The sequence below is a fragment of the Penicillium alfredii genome (assembly GCF_028826965.1).
Source record: "Penicillium alfredii strain IBT 34128 chromosome Unknown utg000007l_segment0_segment0, whole genome shotgun sequence".
Taxonomy (NCBI): domain Eukaryota; kingdom Fungi; phylum Ascomycota; class Eurotiomycetes; order Eurotiales; family Aspergillaceae; genus Penicillium; species Penicillium alfredii.
The window spans coordinates 2,817,714-2,832,287 of NW_026622704.1; the positions used below are offsets into that span (position 1 = coordinate 2,817,714).

The 14,574-nt window shown below is 53.2% G+C and overlaps 4 protein-coding genes across 4 annotated transcripts; 2 read left to right on the forward strand and 2 right to left on the reverse strand.

Annotated features, from left to right (window-relative positions):
* Window positions 1-84: 84 nt before the first annotated feature.
* On the forward strand, window positions 85-1,484 carry NUU61_005722 (uncharacterized protein; the record flags this gene model as incomplete). The annotated part of the gene is made up of 2 exons (XM_056656304.1): window positions 85-122; window positions 191-1,484. 2 exons carry the CDS (start codon window positions 85-87, stop codon window positions 1,482-1,484), a joined length of 1,332 nt encoding a protein of 443 aa, XP_056511917.1.
* A 258-nt stretch (window positions 1,485-1,742) lies between these two features.
* NUU61_005723 (uncharacterized protein) lies at window positions 1,743-8,353 on the reverse strand (the record flags this gene model as incomplete). The annotated part of the gene is made up of 7 exons (XM_056656305.1): window positions 1,743-2,779; window positions 2,835-3,883; window positions 3,943-5,644; window positions 5,705-6,026; window positions 6,074-6,325; window positions 6,380-7,523; window positions 7,617-8,353. The coding sequence occupies 7 exons, from the start codon at window positions 8,351-8,353 to the stop codon at window positions 1,743-1,745; spliced, it is 6,243 nt and encodes a 2,080-aa protein (XP_056511918.1).
* Window positions 8,354-9,470: 1,117 nt separating this feature from the next.
* NUU61_005724 (putative cholinesterase) lies at window positions 9,471-11,708 on the forward strand (the record flags this gene model as incomplete). Its single annotated transcript, XM_056656306.1, has 1 exon — window positions 9,471-11,708. The coding sequence occupies one exon, from the start codon at window positions 9,471-9,473 to the stop codon at window positions 11,706-11,708; it is 2,238 nt and encodes a 745-aa protein (XP_056511919.1).
* Window positions 11,709-12,142: 434 nt separating this feature from the next.
* On the reverse strand, window positions 12,143-13,762 carry NUU61_005725 (uncharacterized protein; the record flags this gene model as incomplete). Its single annotated transcript, XM_056656307.1, has 2 exons — window positions 12,143-13,612; window positions 13,670-13,762. The coding sequence occupies 2 exons, from the start codon at window positions 13,760-13,762 to the stop codon at window positions 12,143-12,145; spliced, it is 1,563 nt and encodes a 520-aa protein (XP_056511920.1).
* Between the last annotated feature and the right edge of the window lie 812 nt (window positions 13,763-14,574).

The window sequence follows — 14,574 nt, forward strand, 5'->3', positions numbered from 1 at the left end:
CACAGATAGACAAAAATAGAGATTATTCTTTGTCGCTGCAATTTCCTCATAAAATCCCTACAAGTCTTTGGTTGCTACATATCAATGGCATTCAAAAGTCAACGCAAACACCCTCTCCACCGGTATCTCCCCGTCCACACATTGACCCCAATGAGACCCAGGACGACTCCATCCAACTGACCATCCTCAGCATTGGCAACTGGTTGCCAGCCGACCACGCATCTCATCGCGAATGGCTCTGCAGCATAATCAAGACCGTCGACCGCAATGAAACCCCATTGCACCCCGTCCTTCAAGAGTTCCAGCACCTCATCGAAACAAATACCCGGGTCTACATGCTCATGACGGGCATGTTTCGAGAGGTCCCTCACAAAAGCCCTTACCACCATGATCCCACCGGAAAGCCACAGATCCGCGACTACGAGCATTTTCTGCAGCTTCTCAACCACCTACTCAGCACGGCACCCGCATGGACAGATCAATCCCACCGCGTCGGCCTTGTCGGCCTACCCATCAACGCCATCCTCGACTGGCCCATGGGCACGGCCAGCGGCTATGCAGCCTTCCTGGACCCGGATATTAACGCCATGCTTAAGAAAGTTCTGAATGCCTGGGGTGCATTCCTGCGCTCACCCGCCTCAGCCCAGGTCCTGAATGATTCCCCGCATGGCTGGTTCGGGGCTACCGGGGAACGAGACTTAACAGCCGCTGCGAGGATCGGACCCACAGATGCATCTCACCTCCAGTTCCATGACCTGTTTGAGTGCAATCCGAGCGCGCCTTACCACGGCTTCTCGTCCTGGGATGACTTCTTCACGCGCCGTTTCCGCGACGGGGTCCGGCCTGTTGCCGAGCCGGATAACCCCCGTATTATCGCCAACGCTTGCGAATCTAAGCCGTATCGCACTGCTCAGGACGTGCGTGCCCGCGACACTTTCTGGATGAAAGAGCAACCCTACTCTCTGCTAGACATGCTGGGGCATGACCCTCTGGCGCTGGATTTCGTCGGAGGTACGGTCTACCAGGCGTTTCTCAGTGCATTGAGCTACCACCGCTGGCACGCTCCCGTGTCGGGCATGGTCATCAAGGCTTTCGTCGTTGACGGCACCTACTACTCCGAGCCACTATTTGAAGGCGTCGGGAATCCCGAGGGGCGTGCGCAGGAAATCGACCTTGCCGGCGAGGTTACTTCGCAGGCGTATATCACGGCCACGGCGACACGGGCTGTCATTTTCTTTCAGGCCGATGACCCGGCCATTGGTTTGATGGCGTTTCTGGGCGTGGGAATGGCCGAGGTCTCCACATGCGAGATCTCGGTCAAGAACGGTGACCATGTTGACAAGGGCGATCAGATCGGAATGTTTCATTTTGGCGGATCGACTCACTGCCTGCTGTTTCGAAAGGGCGTGAAGGTCTCTGGCTTCCCGCAACCAGGGGTCGAGGAGAACGTGCCCGTGCGGAGTAGACTGGCGGTGGTGTCGTAGGAATCGGGGCTCGGCTTTGAGGCATTTTTTTTCGAGGGTGTTCGTATGTTATAAGATTTGCTCCTACATAGTCCTGCCGGTACCAGGCACTGTTCGTTATATATTGAATGATAAAACTAAACTACCAAGCTTCGAGGTATATGACAGACCCCAGATCAGTGCAGACAATCTGTTCAACCGAAATCCACTCCAAAAACACTGGAAACCGCCAAAGGCTCGACATTGTGGCGCAATCTTTCGTACTCGACCAACTACCCCCTACCCAGCCAGCATCTTCGCTGTCGAATACCACTCCGCCACCTCATCAACGACATTTCCGCCATACTCACGCCTGATCCATGGAGTTATGTCAGCTTCCTTGGACTCTGTAGCTTGATGCCTCGACGCCAATCTCCTGGCCACTTCATTAGCCTCGAAGAGGCTAACCAGCCTTCTCTTTGGTTGGGCCTGGCAATGTTTCCGGCAGACATTCAGAATAATCTCCTCCATCCCCTGGGTTGTCGGCTCTTTCAAAAAGTATTTCTCCCACCGACTAACCAAATCGCCGCGCAGCGAATCGCCCGAGGCATCGTAATATCTTTGGTCTGGAAGGATGGGAGGCGCGCGCGTAGTCTCATTGACCCAGGCGTCCACGGCCATTTCCAATGGAGTATTTCCCGTCGCGCTCTCGCGGTAGAGCAGGTCCGGACGGCGCGCAAGAATCAAGTCCAGCATCTCAGGGAACTGTTTCCGTACTGCTTCGTGAACTGGCGTGTTGCCCGAGTCATCGAGGAGCTCGAGGTATTTGTGGTTAGTGCCCTCACTGAACTCGAGCAGGATTCGTGTGACTTCAGCTCTGTCTCCCGCGAAGTAATCGTCACCATAGGCGGGGGGCCCCCAGCACCCGTGAGTTTCACGACTGGACTGGGGAAGTCCCTTGAGCAACAATGCGAATGGCGTTGCCGACCCCCTCCGAGAACGCTCCAGCAGTAGAGTCGGCACTAGCTGCTTGTCCAGCAGACCAAGTATGTCGGAAAGTGTCCCCAACATGGTGCTCGGCAAAAGATCAATGGCGCTCAGAGTAAGATGGAGGAGGTTCTTGCCAAAACAGTCCCTGACAGTTTGGTTGGCACCGCTCTCGATAAGGATGCGAGCAAAACGGACCCGACGCAGGGAAAAGGCGACGGCAAGGGGCGTGTGTCCTTCGGCGGATCGGACCTCCATATTTTCGGGGTAATGCTTGATGAGATACCGAACCAGGCTTTCCGACTCCTCTGTCGGCCGGGACATAACCGCGCAGTGAAGAACCAGGTTATCTAAGAACATCAGTCAGCTCTATTTCCGCATGAATGCAGCGAATTTAATACTCACCTCTCAGGCTCAGCCAGTTCAACACGGGTTTCTCTATACCAGACTTGGAGCTCGCCAGTCTTTGCACCATCTTGTCATCCTTGTGCGAGTCCATGTACTCGAGGTAATAGCGGCCCGGGGCCGTGCCAAGGAACCATTCTGTACTTGCAAGGCTTCCTTGTATGGCAGCAATCAAAAGAGGCGACCGTTGTTCATCTTTTGCGGTCGATGTTGAAGTCCCATACCGGCTTCTTTCAGCCCAGTCCGTGCGTTTCTGGCCTCGAATCGACAGTCCTGGGTAGTACTGAGGTTGTTCCTTCGTCTGAGCACCCCATTCTTTACTGATTTTGGCCAACGGCAGACCAGCGGCGTTCCTCTTGATCATCTCGGCAAGGCAATCGACGCGTCCCAGAATGATTGCAAGTTGGAAGTCATCCCGGGATACGGAATAGGTCACTTGTTCTTCACTGGGATCGGTCTTGGCGAGGCGCTGGCCATTCTCCAGGAGGAATACGAGCATGGTCACATCGTTGCGAATGATTGCATATCTCATGAGATCAAGGGCGTTCCCAGGGTCATCAGACTTCAGGTTTGGCATAAACAGCGGGGAAGAAGGTCCGCCCCTTGAGGCTGTGGTGGACGTGATGTCGATGAACAGATCCGCCGAGCAGCATTGCGTCAAGGCGTTCAACGGAGTGACATTGCTTTCCACCTGCGTCTTCACCTCTCCAATGTTCTCATATGTGAGCGGCTTGTCTGCAGCCTCGCTTTGGATGCTCAGATCATCGCTGTCATCATCGCCTGATGCCTCGTCATCACTGGAGTCATCGTCGTTCATTTTGAACCGCTTGCGAGGTTCGAGATCCTTGACCTTATACTGGGCCCGAAGAATGTCTAGAATCGCCGTTGCAAGATCCAAGTGGCCTCGGAGAATCGCAATCGCAAGAGGCGAGAAAAAGTGCTCGTCACAGACTGCGATTTCCAGAGGTAGCTGATCTCCAGCTGGACCCCACATTGCCAGGGTCAGGGATTTGATCGTAGCAAGGTCTCCACGCCATGCTGCCTCGAACCTGTGGTGATTGGGAGGTTAGAATCGAATCGTACAAGAAGGGGATTCTCCGGACCATACAGTTGCAGATATCCTTCTCGGGTAGCCTCATTAAGGGTAGGTGTCTTGAAATTGAAAACAACTTCAAAAGGCTTTGGTTCCTCGTACTTGCAGGGGGGCTGTTGGGGCTGACCAGGCTGATGAGTGTCAGGATGGAGCTCCTGGAAAGTTTTGGCGCCGCGTGACAGCAAATCCTCTTCCAGTTTTTCGAATTCATGAACCAGTTCCTTTACTGCCTGTTTCTTTTCGTCAAGGCCCGGTGGATTGTCGTATGCCACCCCAGCCTTGTCATAAGAGTCTTTGTCTTTCTCGTACTCCTGTCGAGCTTTCTCCAGCAACGCCTTTCCGGTCCATCTCCGGTATGAGCCCTCCGGAAAGCTCGCGAGGTACACGTTGTCATCCTCATCCGGTGCTCGAGGCGGGGGAACATCGTCGGGCTGTTTATTCAGGAAATAATGCATCTCTCTGATCTTTTCCCGAACACGGTCCAGGATCGTCTGCTGAAGGGTCTTGTATGAAACATGAATCTCGACAGTTGGATCGGCCCCACGCTTCAGCAGCTCGAAGGCAATCTGAGGCAGTTCATTGTTGACGGCGCAAAGCAATGGCTGCTGAACGTTTTTGTTGAATACATCTTGGGTCTGTTCAGGTGACGTGTATGCAAACGCATCGTCAAATTTGGCCTTGACTGCTTTGACATACTCGGGGAATTCGATGACTGGCTTGGCCCCCGCTTCTAAGAGTTTCATGGCTCCAATGGGATTTTTTGCATTCAATGCCAGTATCAGGGGGGAGATCACGCCGGGAGAGTACGACCAGCCAGTCACCATCAGGTGGTCGATGGCGCGCTTGAAACCTGGCCCGTCGTGTTGCAAATAGATGTCGAAGAGCTCATTGTAGTTGGAATTAGCCAGGTAGTGCAGTGGTGTATTTTGTTTCATGTCACCCTGGGCTGGCGATGCACTCAGGTCAAGAAGCGTTCTCGACATCTCCTGGGCTTTGTCCAGTGGAAGAGCCAAAGCAAGAACGAGGGAAAGAATGGCGGCTTCGGGCTTTCTACTCCAATCATTGAGCACTTTCACTGGCATCAAGACGTCGGCTCCAAATGAAGCGACAAGCTCCTTCACGGCATCAACGTGACCGTGGAGAATGGCGAGATGCAGAGGCGATGTTAACCGGTCCCAAGATACCACATTGATATCATAGATATCCGGGTCGAGCTCATTCGTGTCTTCCAAGCTCTCTCCGGCAGGAGGCATGTCGGAGTCAGAGTCCTTTTCAACTTTCACAAACGACGCGGATGTGTACGATACCAGATCCACATCGCTCTCGTCAATATCCATTTTGTCTTCGTCGTCGTCATCCTTTGGTCGCTCACCACGCTCTTGCCTTCGAGCATTCTGTTTCCTGTCCTCCTCTTCCTCATTCTGGCCACTTTTTACAAGCAGAATGCGAATGATCTCGGCACTACCTCGAGCAGCCGCGAGATGGAGGGCCGTCTTGCCATCCACCATCCGCGCAATAAGTCGAGCGCCATGGTCAACCAGGCATTGGACCACTTCTGGAGTGGATCCCATGCAGGCAAGTTGAAGGGGCGTCCTTCCGGTATAATCACGACGATCCGGATTTGTACCTTCCTCTGCCATGCATTCTCGTACGGTTGCCACATCATTCGATACAATGGCCTGGCAAAGTCGCTCGGTTTGACCAACATAGGCCATCTCTGTGGACAGTCATTATCTCGTGCTTTTCTCTCAATCTAAATCATTCCAGGGATGTTTACCAGTCCAATCTGTCTCGGTGATTGGGTTGAAACTGCCAATTTCTTGACGGCCGGGGTCATCTTTGATGAAGGAGATATCGCCGGAGATATAGGTCTTCTTTTCCTCCTCTGCCACTTCCAGCTCCTCGGTAGTCATCGGCTTCGGGCAGTAGCCGCAACAGTCGCCAATGACATGCTTTGCATCACCGAAAAATGCTGGATGGCGATGGAGGTAGACTTTTCGGTCCTTGGGCTGGTTCCACTCGGCGTTGAGCAGCAAATCCTTGGCGTAAAGCAATTTTTCAATTTTCCGCGCATTGAACCTGGGGCCATATGGAATGGTCTGTGATCGGATTAGCAAAAGAATTGATAGCAAAATGTTGTGGTGACGCGGACAAAGGTATGGTAGTTTGACACTTGGTCTTCTTCCTGCCATTCCGGGACTTCGTCGTCCCAATCATTCTTGATATTCCCGCGCAATTCCCTTCGATTGTGAATGGATAGATTGTTGGCGCTGGGTCTTCCGCGCTCCACGCGTCTTTTGTTCAAGTAATTCTCTCGGTCGGTGGATTTGGGAAGTTTCTCCAGCACCAACAGACGTGCCAGTCCTACCGTCCGAGCGAAGCTTCGCTCAAAGATTGTCTGAAAGGTGTCAGTTTATTTTGGGCAGTTATGGTACAGACTTCTCTATCTTACCGGATCGATTTTCGATCGGATGAGCGGTGACCAAAACACCTCGAATCCGCGGTGCGAATACTTGGACAGTCGGTTCTCGTACGAGGGCGAGCGGCGCGTCAGATCAATCTGATTGGTCTGGGTGATGTATGCCGCAATGGCACGAGGAGATGCATAGACCTGCCGACCATCATACGCGGCACAGGAGCAGTCAACATCAAATCCAGTCAGCACTTCAGCCACCGAGTGGTAGATGCGCAGAACAATTTGCACATGGCGGGTTGGATATTGCGAAGCAATAGTAATCGTGTTCTTGGTGCGGATGGTGGTTGTCTCATACAAGATGCTGTTGGTGATTTTGTCTTCGATTTCCTTGATCTTGTCGATGGCTTGCTCCTCAGTCAACCCGTACAGGAAGAGATCTACATCTGAAGCAGGTGCAAGCGTCTCATGGTAGTACTGGCGCAGACCTCTCTTGGACTTGCGGTATTTCTCTGGCACGGGCAGAAGCGAGGTCACCACGGCACTTCCTGCCACCATGACATTGCTCCAGTCGAAATCGCTCAAGGCGCCCTCGGTGAAGATGGTAAAGTTGGTCTGAAACTCATCCAAGGTGGGAACCACCGCAGGTGCACCATTAACTTTCCGGTCGTGGTCTTTCAGAGGCAAGATATATCGCTCCTTTTGCTCTGGCGACTCTGAGGCCAGGTCCCGAGCGCGAACTTGGACATCCGCCGTGCCATTGGCATCAAATAGAGGCACGATATTGACATGGTTGTCATTGAAAATCGAAGCACAAGGATCTTGCGCAAAAGTCTTGCGCAAAACTGCATCGTACTCATTGTACGGCTGGACCAGCTCGTCCATGGCAGTCTCTGGATGAGACTGGACATAGCTCAAGAAGTCATGGTGGTTCACCGGTACTGGAGGCAGAGAAGAAGCCATGGTGGATGACAACTCTGAAAAGGTGAATTCTGACCAGATGGCCCGAGACTTGATTTTTGGCTTCTGCGATTTTGGGGGGCAGACAACCTTAGGCAACAGGCCCCACTGGGGCCACGGCTCATTACCGCTTTGGGACACGAGGCGGCTTAGCGGGAGGATCGCGCCAGGCAGAGATGCCCTCTTACTCCTCCAAACGGCCTCTTGGGCCTTGTTCGTGTTCCTATAGAAAATTTATATTTTCCGAACTTGTAGCCTAACTAGTAGTATCTCTCAAACAAAAACCCGGGGTATATGTTCAAAAATAGCACTTTACCCGGTTCGGTCATTTAGCCATTTTTTACATGCTGCCGTCAACTCTTGAAGACTCTTTTTCTGGCTCCCATCATAGTGGAAATTTTTAGGGTCCAGCCATTGCTCCATGGCACTTTTGATCACCCCATTCCACTCATCCTGCAACAATGAAAACCAAGCTGTGTCTCTGTTCCTTCCCTTGACGATCATATGCTGTCGAAATGTCCCCTCGTATGTAAACCCCAGTCGCAAGGCCGACTTTCGAGACGGTTCATTGAGCGCGTTGCATTTCCATTCCAATCGTCGATAGTTCAGATCTTGAAATACGTGCCGTGCCAACAGGTAAATTGACTCGGTCGCACAAGTGGTTCGTTGCAGGGCAGATGAAAACATCACATTCCCAATTTCGATGGTCAATTGATCGGGAGTAATTCGCATGAGAGATAGATAGCCAATGGCCTTGCCGAAGCGCGGCCTGTCGTCGCGTCTATCGATGATGGCGAAAAAGAATGGATCCAGGGAGACTGATTTGGAAGCGATGCTTTTCTCGAAAGCGTCACGATGCAAGTATGGTCCATCGCCCATATAGTCCCACAGAGCTGCTCTCGCGGGGTCACTCCCACCAACTAGATTGAAGAGGTCGTGGGCATGGTTCAATTCAAGTTTTTCCAGGAGGATGGTTCGTCCTGTAAGGACTGTTTTGTTTGACGGCAACAACGCCGGTGTGAACGAGATAGCTGGACCAACAGGTCGTGCCATTGTCGTAGTTGAGGTTGATGTTTTTGAGTTGGCACTGAGATAGTTCGATAGTTCCAAGCTTAACGTGGGCAGGCTCTGAGTCATTGTTAATGGCTGCTCTAACTTGAATTTGGAAATTGTGATTGGCTCCGAACTCCGAGGTTCGTGGATTGAATGGATCATGATAGGGCTATTCCCCCGTCAGTCTCCCATAGTATATCTCTTCTATACTCGGCAGACTGTTTACAGGTGAATTTCTAGGGCTTTTACTTGCAATCCAGTTTCTACTTCCTGCAAGTGGCTGGGAACACGTCAGGGAAACTATCTGAAATTCAACAATAAAATACCAACAACCTGGGAATATACGCGGGAGAAGAGAAAAAGAGCTGGTCAGCGACAGTGCCTCATAAGTAACCCCGCATTCACTAAGTCACTAATTCACCAGTTCGCTGGCCAAGAAGTACAAACCGGCAGTATCTTCGAAACTAGTATCTGTGGTGTCTTTCAAGCATGCTTGATCATTTGCAGTGGATTTTCTGACCCACTCGTCAACTTCAACTAAGATCTAAGAATAAATTTAGTATATTCTTAGCTGCCTTTGGCCTTCGAGTGCGCCCGCATGAGTACTCCTCGTGTTTTAATATTATATCCGTAGCGATGATTCGACAGAGTATAATTCTCGAAGCCGTGTCCGGGCCAATATGAATAATCATCACATGAATACAGCTTTTCTCATGAATCGGTTCCTGCCCGCTAACTCAACATGGTAGACCTTGAGAGCGGCTCCACTTCACTCGGTTTCTCCACTCTCCACCAGCTCCAACAGCAGAGAAACAATCAGCCGGCAACTCCGCATTGCTTTCGACTCATGCATTCACTGGTTGGATCTTACAAGAACATTCTCCAAATTTGGCTTGAACCAGCATCTCCCCACCCCAGTCTTTTTCCGCCCTCGATCGCCCATTCAGGGAGTAGGTCGCGGTCCACCGACATCCGACCTCTCCGTGCCTCCCTATCGCTAAGCCAGGTGTTCCTAACGTGCGTTGGCCATGACAAACGGATTTAAAAGACAGCCGATGCCCGAGTACTCGGGCATCGTGGACCTGTGTTTCGTGACACTAGAGCCCACTGCCTGACAATGAGGTTCCAGGGTCAGCCCGTCCTAAATGCATTGCTTTTCAGTAGCCTCACTCTGGCTGCACCTCCAACGAGGAAAGCAAATCCTCCCGACATTGCGTCTCTAGGCACTATCCACGTCTTGCATTACAACAACCTCGGCCCAGAGAACAATGGTTCCACTGCAGTTCTCATGCATGACCGGCTAAGCCACAAAGATGCGACTGTAAAATGCGCTGCTATCGGCGAACGACTTCTGTCATGGTCCCCCAAGGCTACTGCCAATCGGTCCGAACTTCAACATGAACTGGATTATCTCGTGTTCGCCAAGGAGTTGCAAGCCAACGACTCTATTTGGGTATCGACTGAGTCGAGTCATAGCAAAGATTGCCATTCGTTCTCGCCGTCGCGCAAGGGTCTTGTCCACGCTTCGTGCAACTCTAAGCTCCCAGTCCTGTGCACATCGAGCCCACCCCCGACCACTGACAGGGACCGAAAGCCGCGAGGCTCAACCAAGCTCATGGTGCAGTCTAGCGGCTACACCTTGACAGGATATCGCGATGCACGCTCGTTCCGTTTCATGGGAATCCCTTTCGCCAACCCACCCATCAATGAGCTGCGGTTCGCGCCGCCACAGGCGTATTCAGGACCTAAAGTCATCGATGCGACGAGCATGGGAGATTCGTGCATCCAGTCCCTTTCAAGCTTCGGGACCTTGGACAACGGTGGCATCTCCGAGGACTGTCTCTACTTGAACGTTTACACCCCCATCCTCCCATCCTGGACTAACACAAACACCACCCGTCGCCCCGTCGCCGTCTATTTGTATGGTGGAGCATTCCTCGAGGGCAGCGCCGCCATGGTAGACTACGATGGAGGCAACTTTGCCAGCCGCAGTGATGTGGTGATTGTGACGCTCAACTACCGCGTCGGCGCCTTGGGATACCTGTCAACGGGCAATCTCACAACAGGAAGCTACGGCACCCGCGACCAGATAATGGCCTTGCACTGGGTCCAGAAGCACATCGCAGCCTTTGGTGGCGATCCCTCCCATGTCACAGTGTTCGGCCAATCCGCCGGCGGCCAAAGCACAGTGGCGCTACTGTCATCCACAGCAGCCAAGGGCCTCTTTTCTGGTGCGCTCGTCCAGTCTGCGCCTCTCGATTTGCCGTGGTTCCCGCGCGGTTTGTATTCAAAATACATTGCACCAGAAGTGGGCAAGGCTGTTGGATGTGACAAACACAGCTCGGAGAAGGAATTGCTAAAGTGCCTTCGGTCTGCGCCTGCTCACAAATATCTCGACAACTCGACCGACTTCAAAACCGCTACGTCTAACATCGCCTCCAATATCGCGCACCACTACTATCACAACACCAAGCTTCTCTCTGCGACAGAGCCACTAATGCCGATGGTCGACGACTCTGACTCCGGCGTCATCGACGACCAATTCCACACGCTTCTTGAACATAATAAGCTCCCGATTCACGTCCCAACCATGTTCACCACCATGCGCGACGAAGCGGGCCTGTATATTGGCAAACAAATCCCGGACCTCGGATCCTCACAAATCGCTCTCGATACAGTATTTGAAACTAGCTTCGGCTCCAAGCTAGCAGGCCACATGATTGCCTCAAAAGCATTCGCCGTCAACCATTCCGACCCCGACGGCGTGCGCAACGCCGCCGCCGACGCCGTGACCCATGCCGAATGGACCTGTGCCCAGGGGTATCTCCTCAACCACTCTGGCACTGCGTTCCCATCCGTGTACGAGGCCGTGATCAGCAACGGCCACATCCAGACTACAGTGGACGTGCCGGCCATCTGCTCCCCGAACAACGACTACAACGCCTCTTGCCACGCCTCGGACGTACTCCTAGCCTGGGGCACGCTCAACGCCAAAACCAAGAACGTGGCTCCGTATTATGGGCCCGGTGATATCCGGCATGCACAGATTCTCCATGATGTGTTCGCTTCGTTCTTTCGATCTCGAACCCCGAACCCCGATCCGGAGTATCTGCGCGTTCGCGGCCCGGCGTATGCTTCGACTCTTGCCGTCTTTGGTACGTCGGATCAATTGCAAGCGCGCGGCAGTAGTTCTGCCCAACATGAGTACACTATCGAGCCATATCATGCGTCGGATCGGAACATTTCGCTCTTGGGGATGCCTCCTTCGCGCACTACGAATTTTGCTGATTCGGGGAAATGTGCTGTCTTTCGTGACTACGGGTTTACGTTCCAGCGGGCTCATTTGAGTGATTAAATAGGGCTATCTGAGGTTGGCGCTTCTTTTCTGCGTGCCTGCTATTTGTCTTTATTCTGTCCAGTTGTCGACACCGATATCTATCCCGACTAATGAATACACATGAGATGTATTTGAACTAGCTTTATGATGTTGTGCCTTTGAAACTATCTTTCGAGAGTAACCGTGCATTAGTGGTAATTGATGAATTTTATGTAGAGAATACCAAGAGCGAAACACCTAGTTCGAGCTGCAATCACACCTCCATCGAAAACACCGGGCGAGTAGAGTCAAGAATCACCAAAATGCCACCAGCTGGAAAGAGAAAGAAAGCGAAGGGAAAAAAAAAGAATATCAATATCAATATCGACAAGAAGGAGAGATATGCCGTACGAGACAGATTCAAAGATACAAGAAGCGCAAATTAAGAACATGGAAAATAAAATCATCAACCATCAATCATAAATCGGTCCCCTCCGAGACGGGATATATCCATCCTCGACCACGCTCGCAGGAAGATACCGCTTAGAAGGACCTCGCACCGGACTAGTGTAGCGAGAGGGCCGAGGATGAATCCCCGCGCTGCTATACGACCGAGGCCTTTCCGATCCGCTGCCTCCACTCCCGGGTCTGCTACCGCCTGCACTGCCTGCACTGTAGCTCCCTCGCCGGCTATCGTCCGGGACGTACGTATCCACGTTCAGACGATGCCGTGGCACATACCGCGGGGGTGCTGGTGCCGGTGGCGGAGCCTGTGTATAGGACGGAGGCTCTGGTGCTGGTGTTGGAGCAGTGCTGCCGAAAATGTATTCGCGGAATTTGACTCCCGGCGGTTTGGAACGAGACCAGTCCTCGCTGGCGTGGGCTTTGGAAGAAGCGTCGGAATGCGACTTCCCGGATCTGGAGCCATGGCTTTCGTGGCTACGGCGCTCGCGTCTGGGTGCTGCGGGAGAGAGGTCCCGAGCCGGTCGTCGGGTATAGGCGTCGTGGGAGTGACGACGAGCACGAGAAGGAGGGGCTGGAGGCAAATGGCGAGGTCGATGACTGCTTCTGGGCTCGCTTTCCTCGGGCTCGTGGGCATCAGCGGCAGACGGGGCATCGGATGCAGCGTCCTGTGGATCTGCAGTGTCCGGACTCAGGAGGCCCCCAAACCAGGTGGTCCTGTTCTGACCTCGAGATCGAGGCGGACGGTCTGGCGGTGGCGGGGGTGGGGGAGAGGGAACTCGCGGCGATGAATAGCCTGATCGAACACTATCTGGACGTGAAACAAATACCGACTCTGGTCTGCGGCTGGTGAAGGTGGGATGATCTGCGCTTAACCGCCGATGGTGATGCCGCCGGCGGCTCGGCCGATCTGGCTCAACATGGCTCTGTCGCCGCGACTCTGCCCGGCGTGAGTGTCGCGAGAAGTAGTCCTCCTCCTCAGGCAACGGATCCTTGCCACTGAAGTGGTAATGATATGCCCCGAAGTTCGGTGGCGAGCAACGCGATGCACGTCGTTTCCAATAGTCGTACTCGAGCCGCCGGCTGACCTCCTCATGCCACTGGAGCATTTCAGGATCCGGTTCTGATGGGAAGGCATCGCGGGGAATTTCCTTTGGGAAGAGCTCGCCGTTGGCGTCTGCGATATCCCAGAGCTCGACTGCGTTCTGCAGATACTGCGAATGCTCGTCCGGGTCCATCAACAGCTGGATTGTCTGCCATCGCACAAAGCCATTCGGGAGGAGTGAGGGGATCGAGGGTGCCTCATAGGGGTTGGTGGATGGCTGCAGACTGTGGAAACATCCCAACGACTGGTAGATAAACGACAGTGCCTGTGTCTTGGTTTCTAGAAACAGCGGATCGTAGTTCCCGCCGACTTTCCGGTAGAATGCTGCGAGTCGCTCGGGGGTGAGGTCGGTTGTTCCACTGGAGTCAAAGGAAGGCTGAGACCCTGTCTGTCAGCCACGACGATGCAGGAAAGGCCAGGGTCTGGTACTGACCATCAACTGCGCGATCCCCAGACATAGTTGTTCCAGCAACGGGGCCGGGCTCTTGTCAGGGTTGATCAACGTGCCCCAGTGCGCGGACGACATGACAGCACCAGATCTGAAGAAGCATGCACACTGAAAGCGAGTGTCGCAAGAGCATCGTCGGCTTTGAGGCCCAAGGCGTCAACGAGGCGAGGCGCAGGCGCGTCCTCAGACGAAGCGGTCAGGCACACATCAGGACCCACCGCCGGGGGGGGTGATCAGCGCCAAACGTGGGCTCGAGCTTCCTGCGATGACTTTTGATGCACAATTTGGTGTTGGAATCTCAACTGACAGCGACGATCAAGACATATGACCGCTGGGTGTGACGGTTGCGAGTCCGTCATGGCCTTGAGAAGTAAAGAGTTAAAGCGCCCATCTTTCCCTTCCAAATTCCACTGCGCCCAACACTCGAAGAGCCGCGGATAGAAGCCAGCAGACTGCCAATCGATCAGACGAATTGTCCCATCATCCTGCCAGATAATATTCCTCGGTGCAATATCCAAATGACAGAGGGCCAGTTCGCAGTCCTGAAAGGACACACTCCCTTGACCAGAAAAAAAGCCGGCTATGGAGCCATGCTTCCATTTCCTCTCGACTTGCAAAATTCAGAGTCTCACGGTCTGACCACAAGATCCCTTCGCATGGACCGCCGAGGTTACCCGGTTTGTGGCCCCGGAGTGTACGAAAATGCTCCAGTACTTTCACAAGTCGGGCGGTAAAGTCAGGGTTATCAAGTGGATCGACCGTTTTTTTCCCTCTAAAAATTCCCATGATATACCCATTGCCTCTTCCATCGGCGAAGTAGCGATGGACTCGTGGAATGCGCACGATCCTAGGGTCGACCAGTTCATAGGCTTTTGATTATTTGCCTCGTG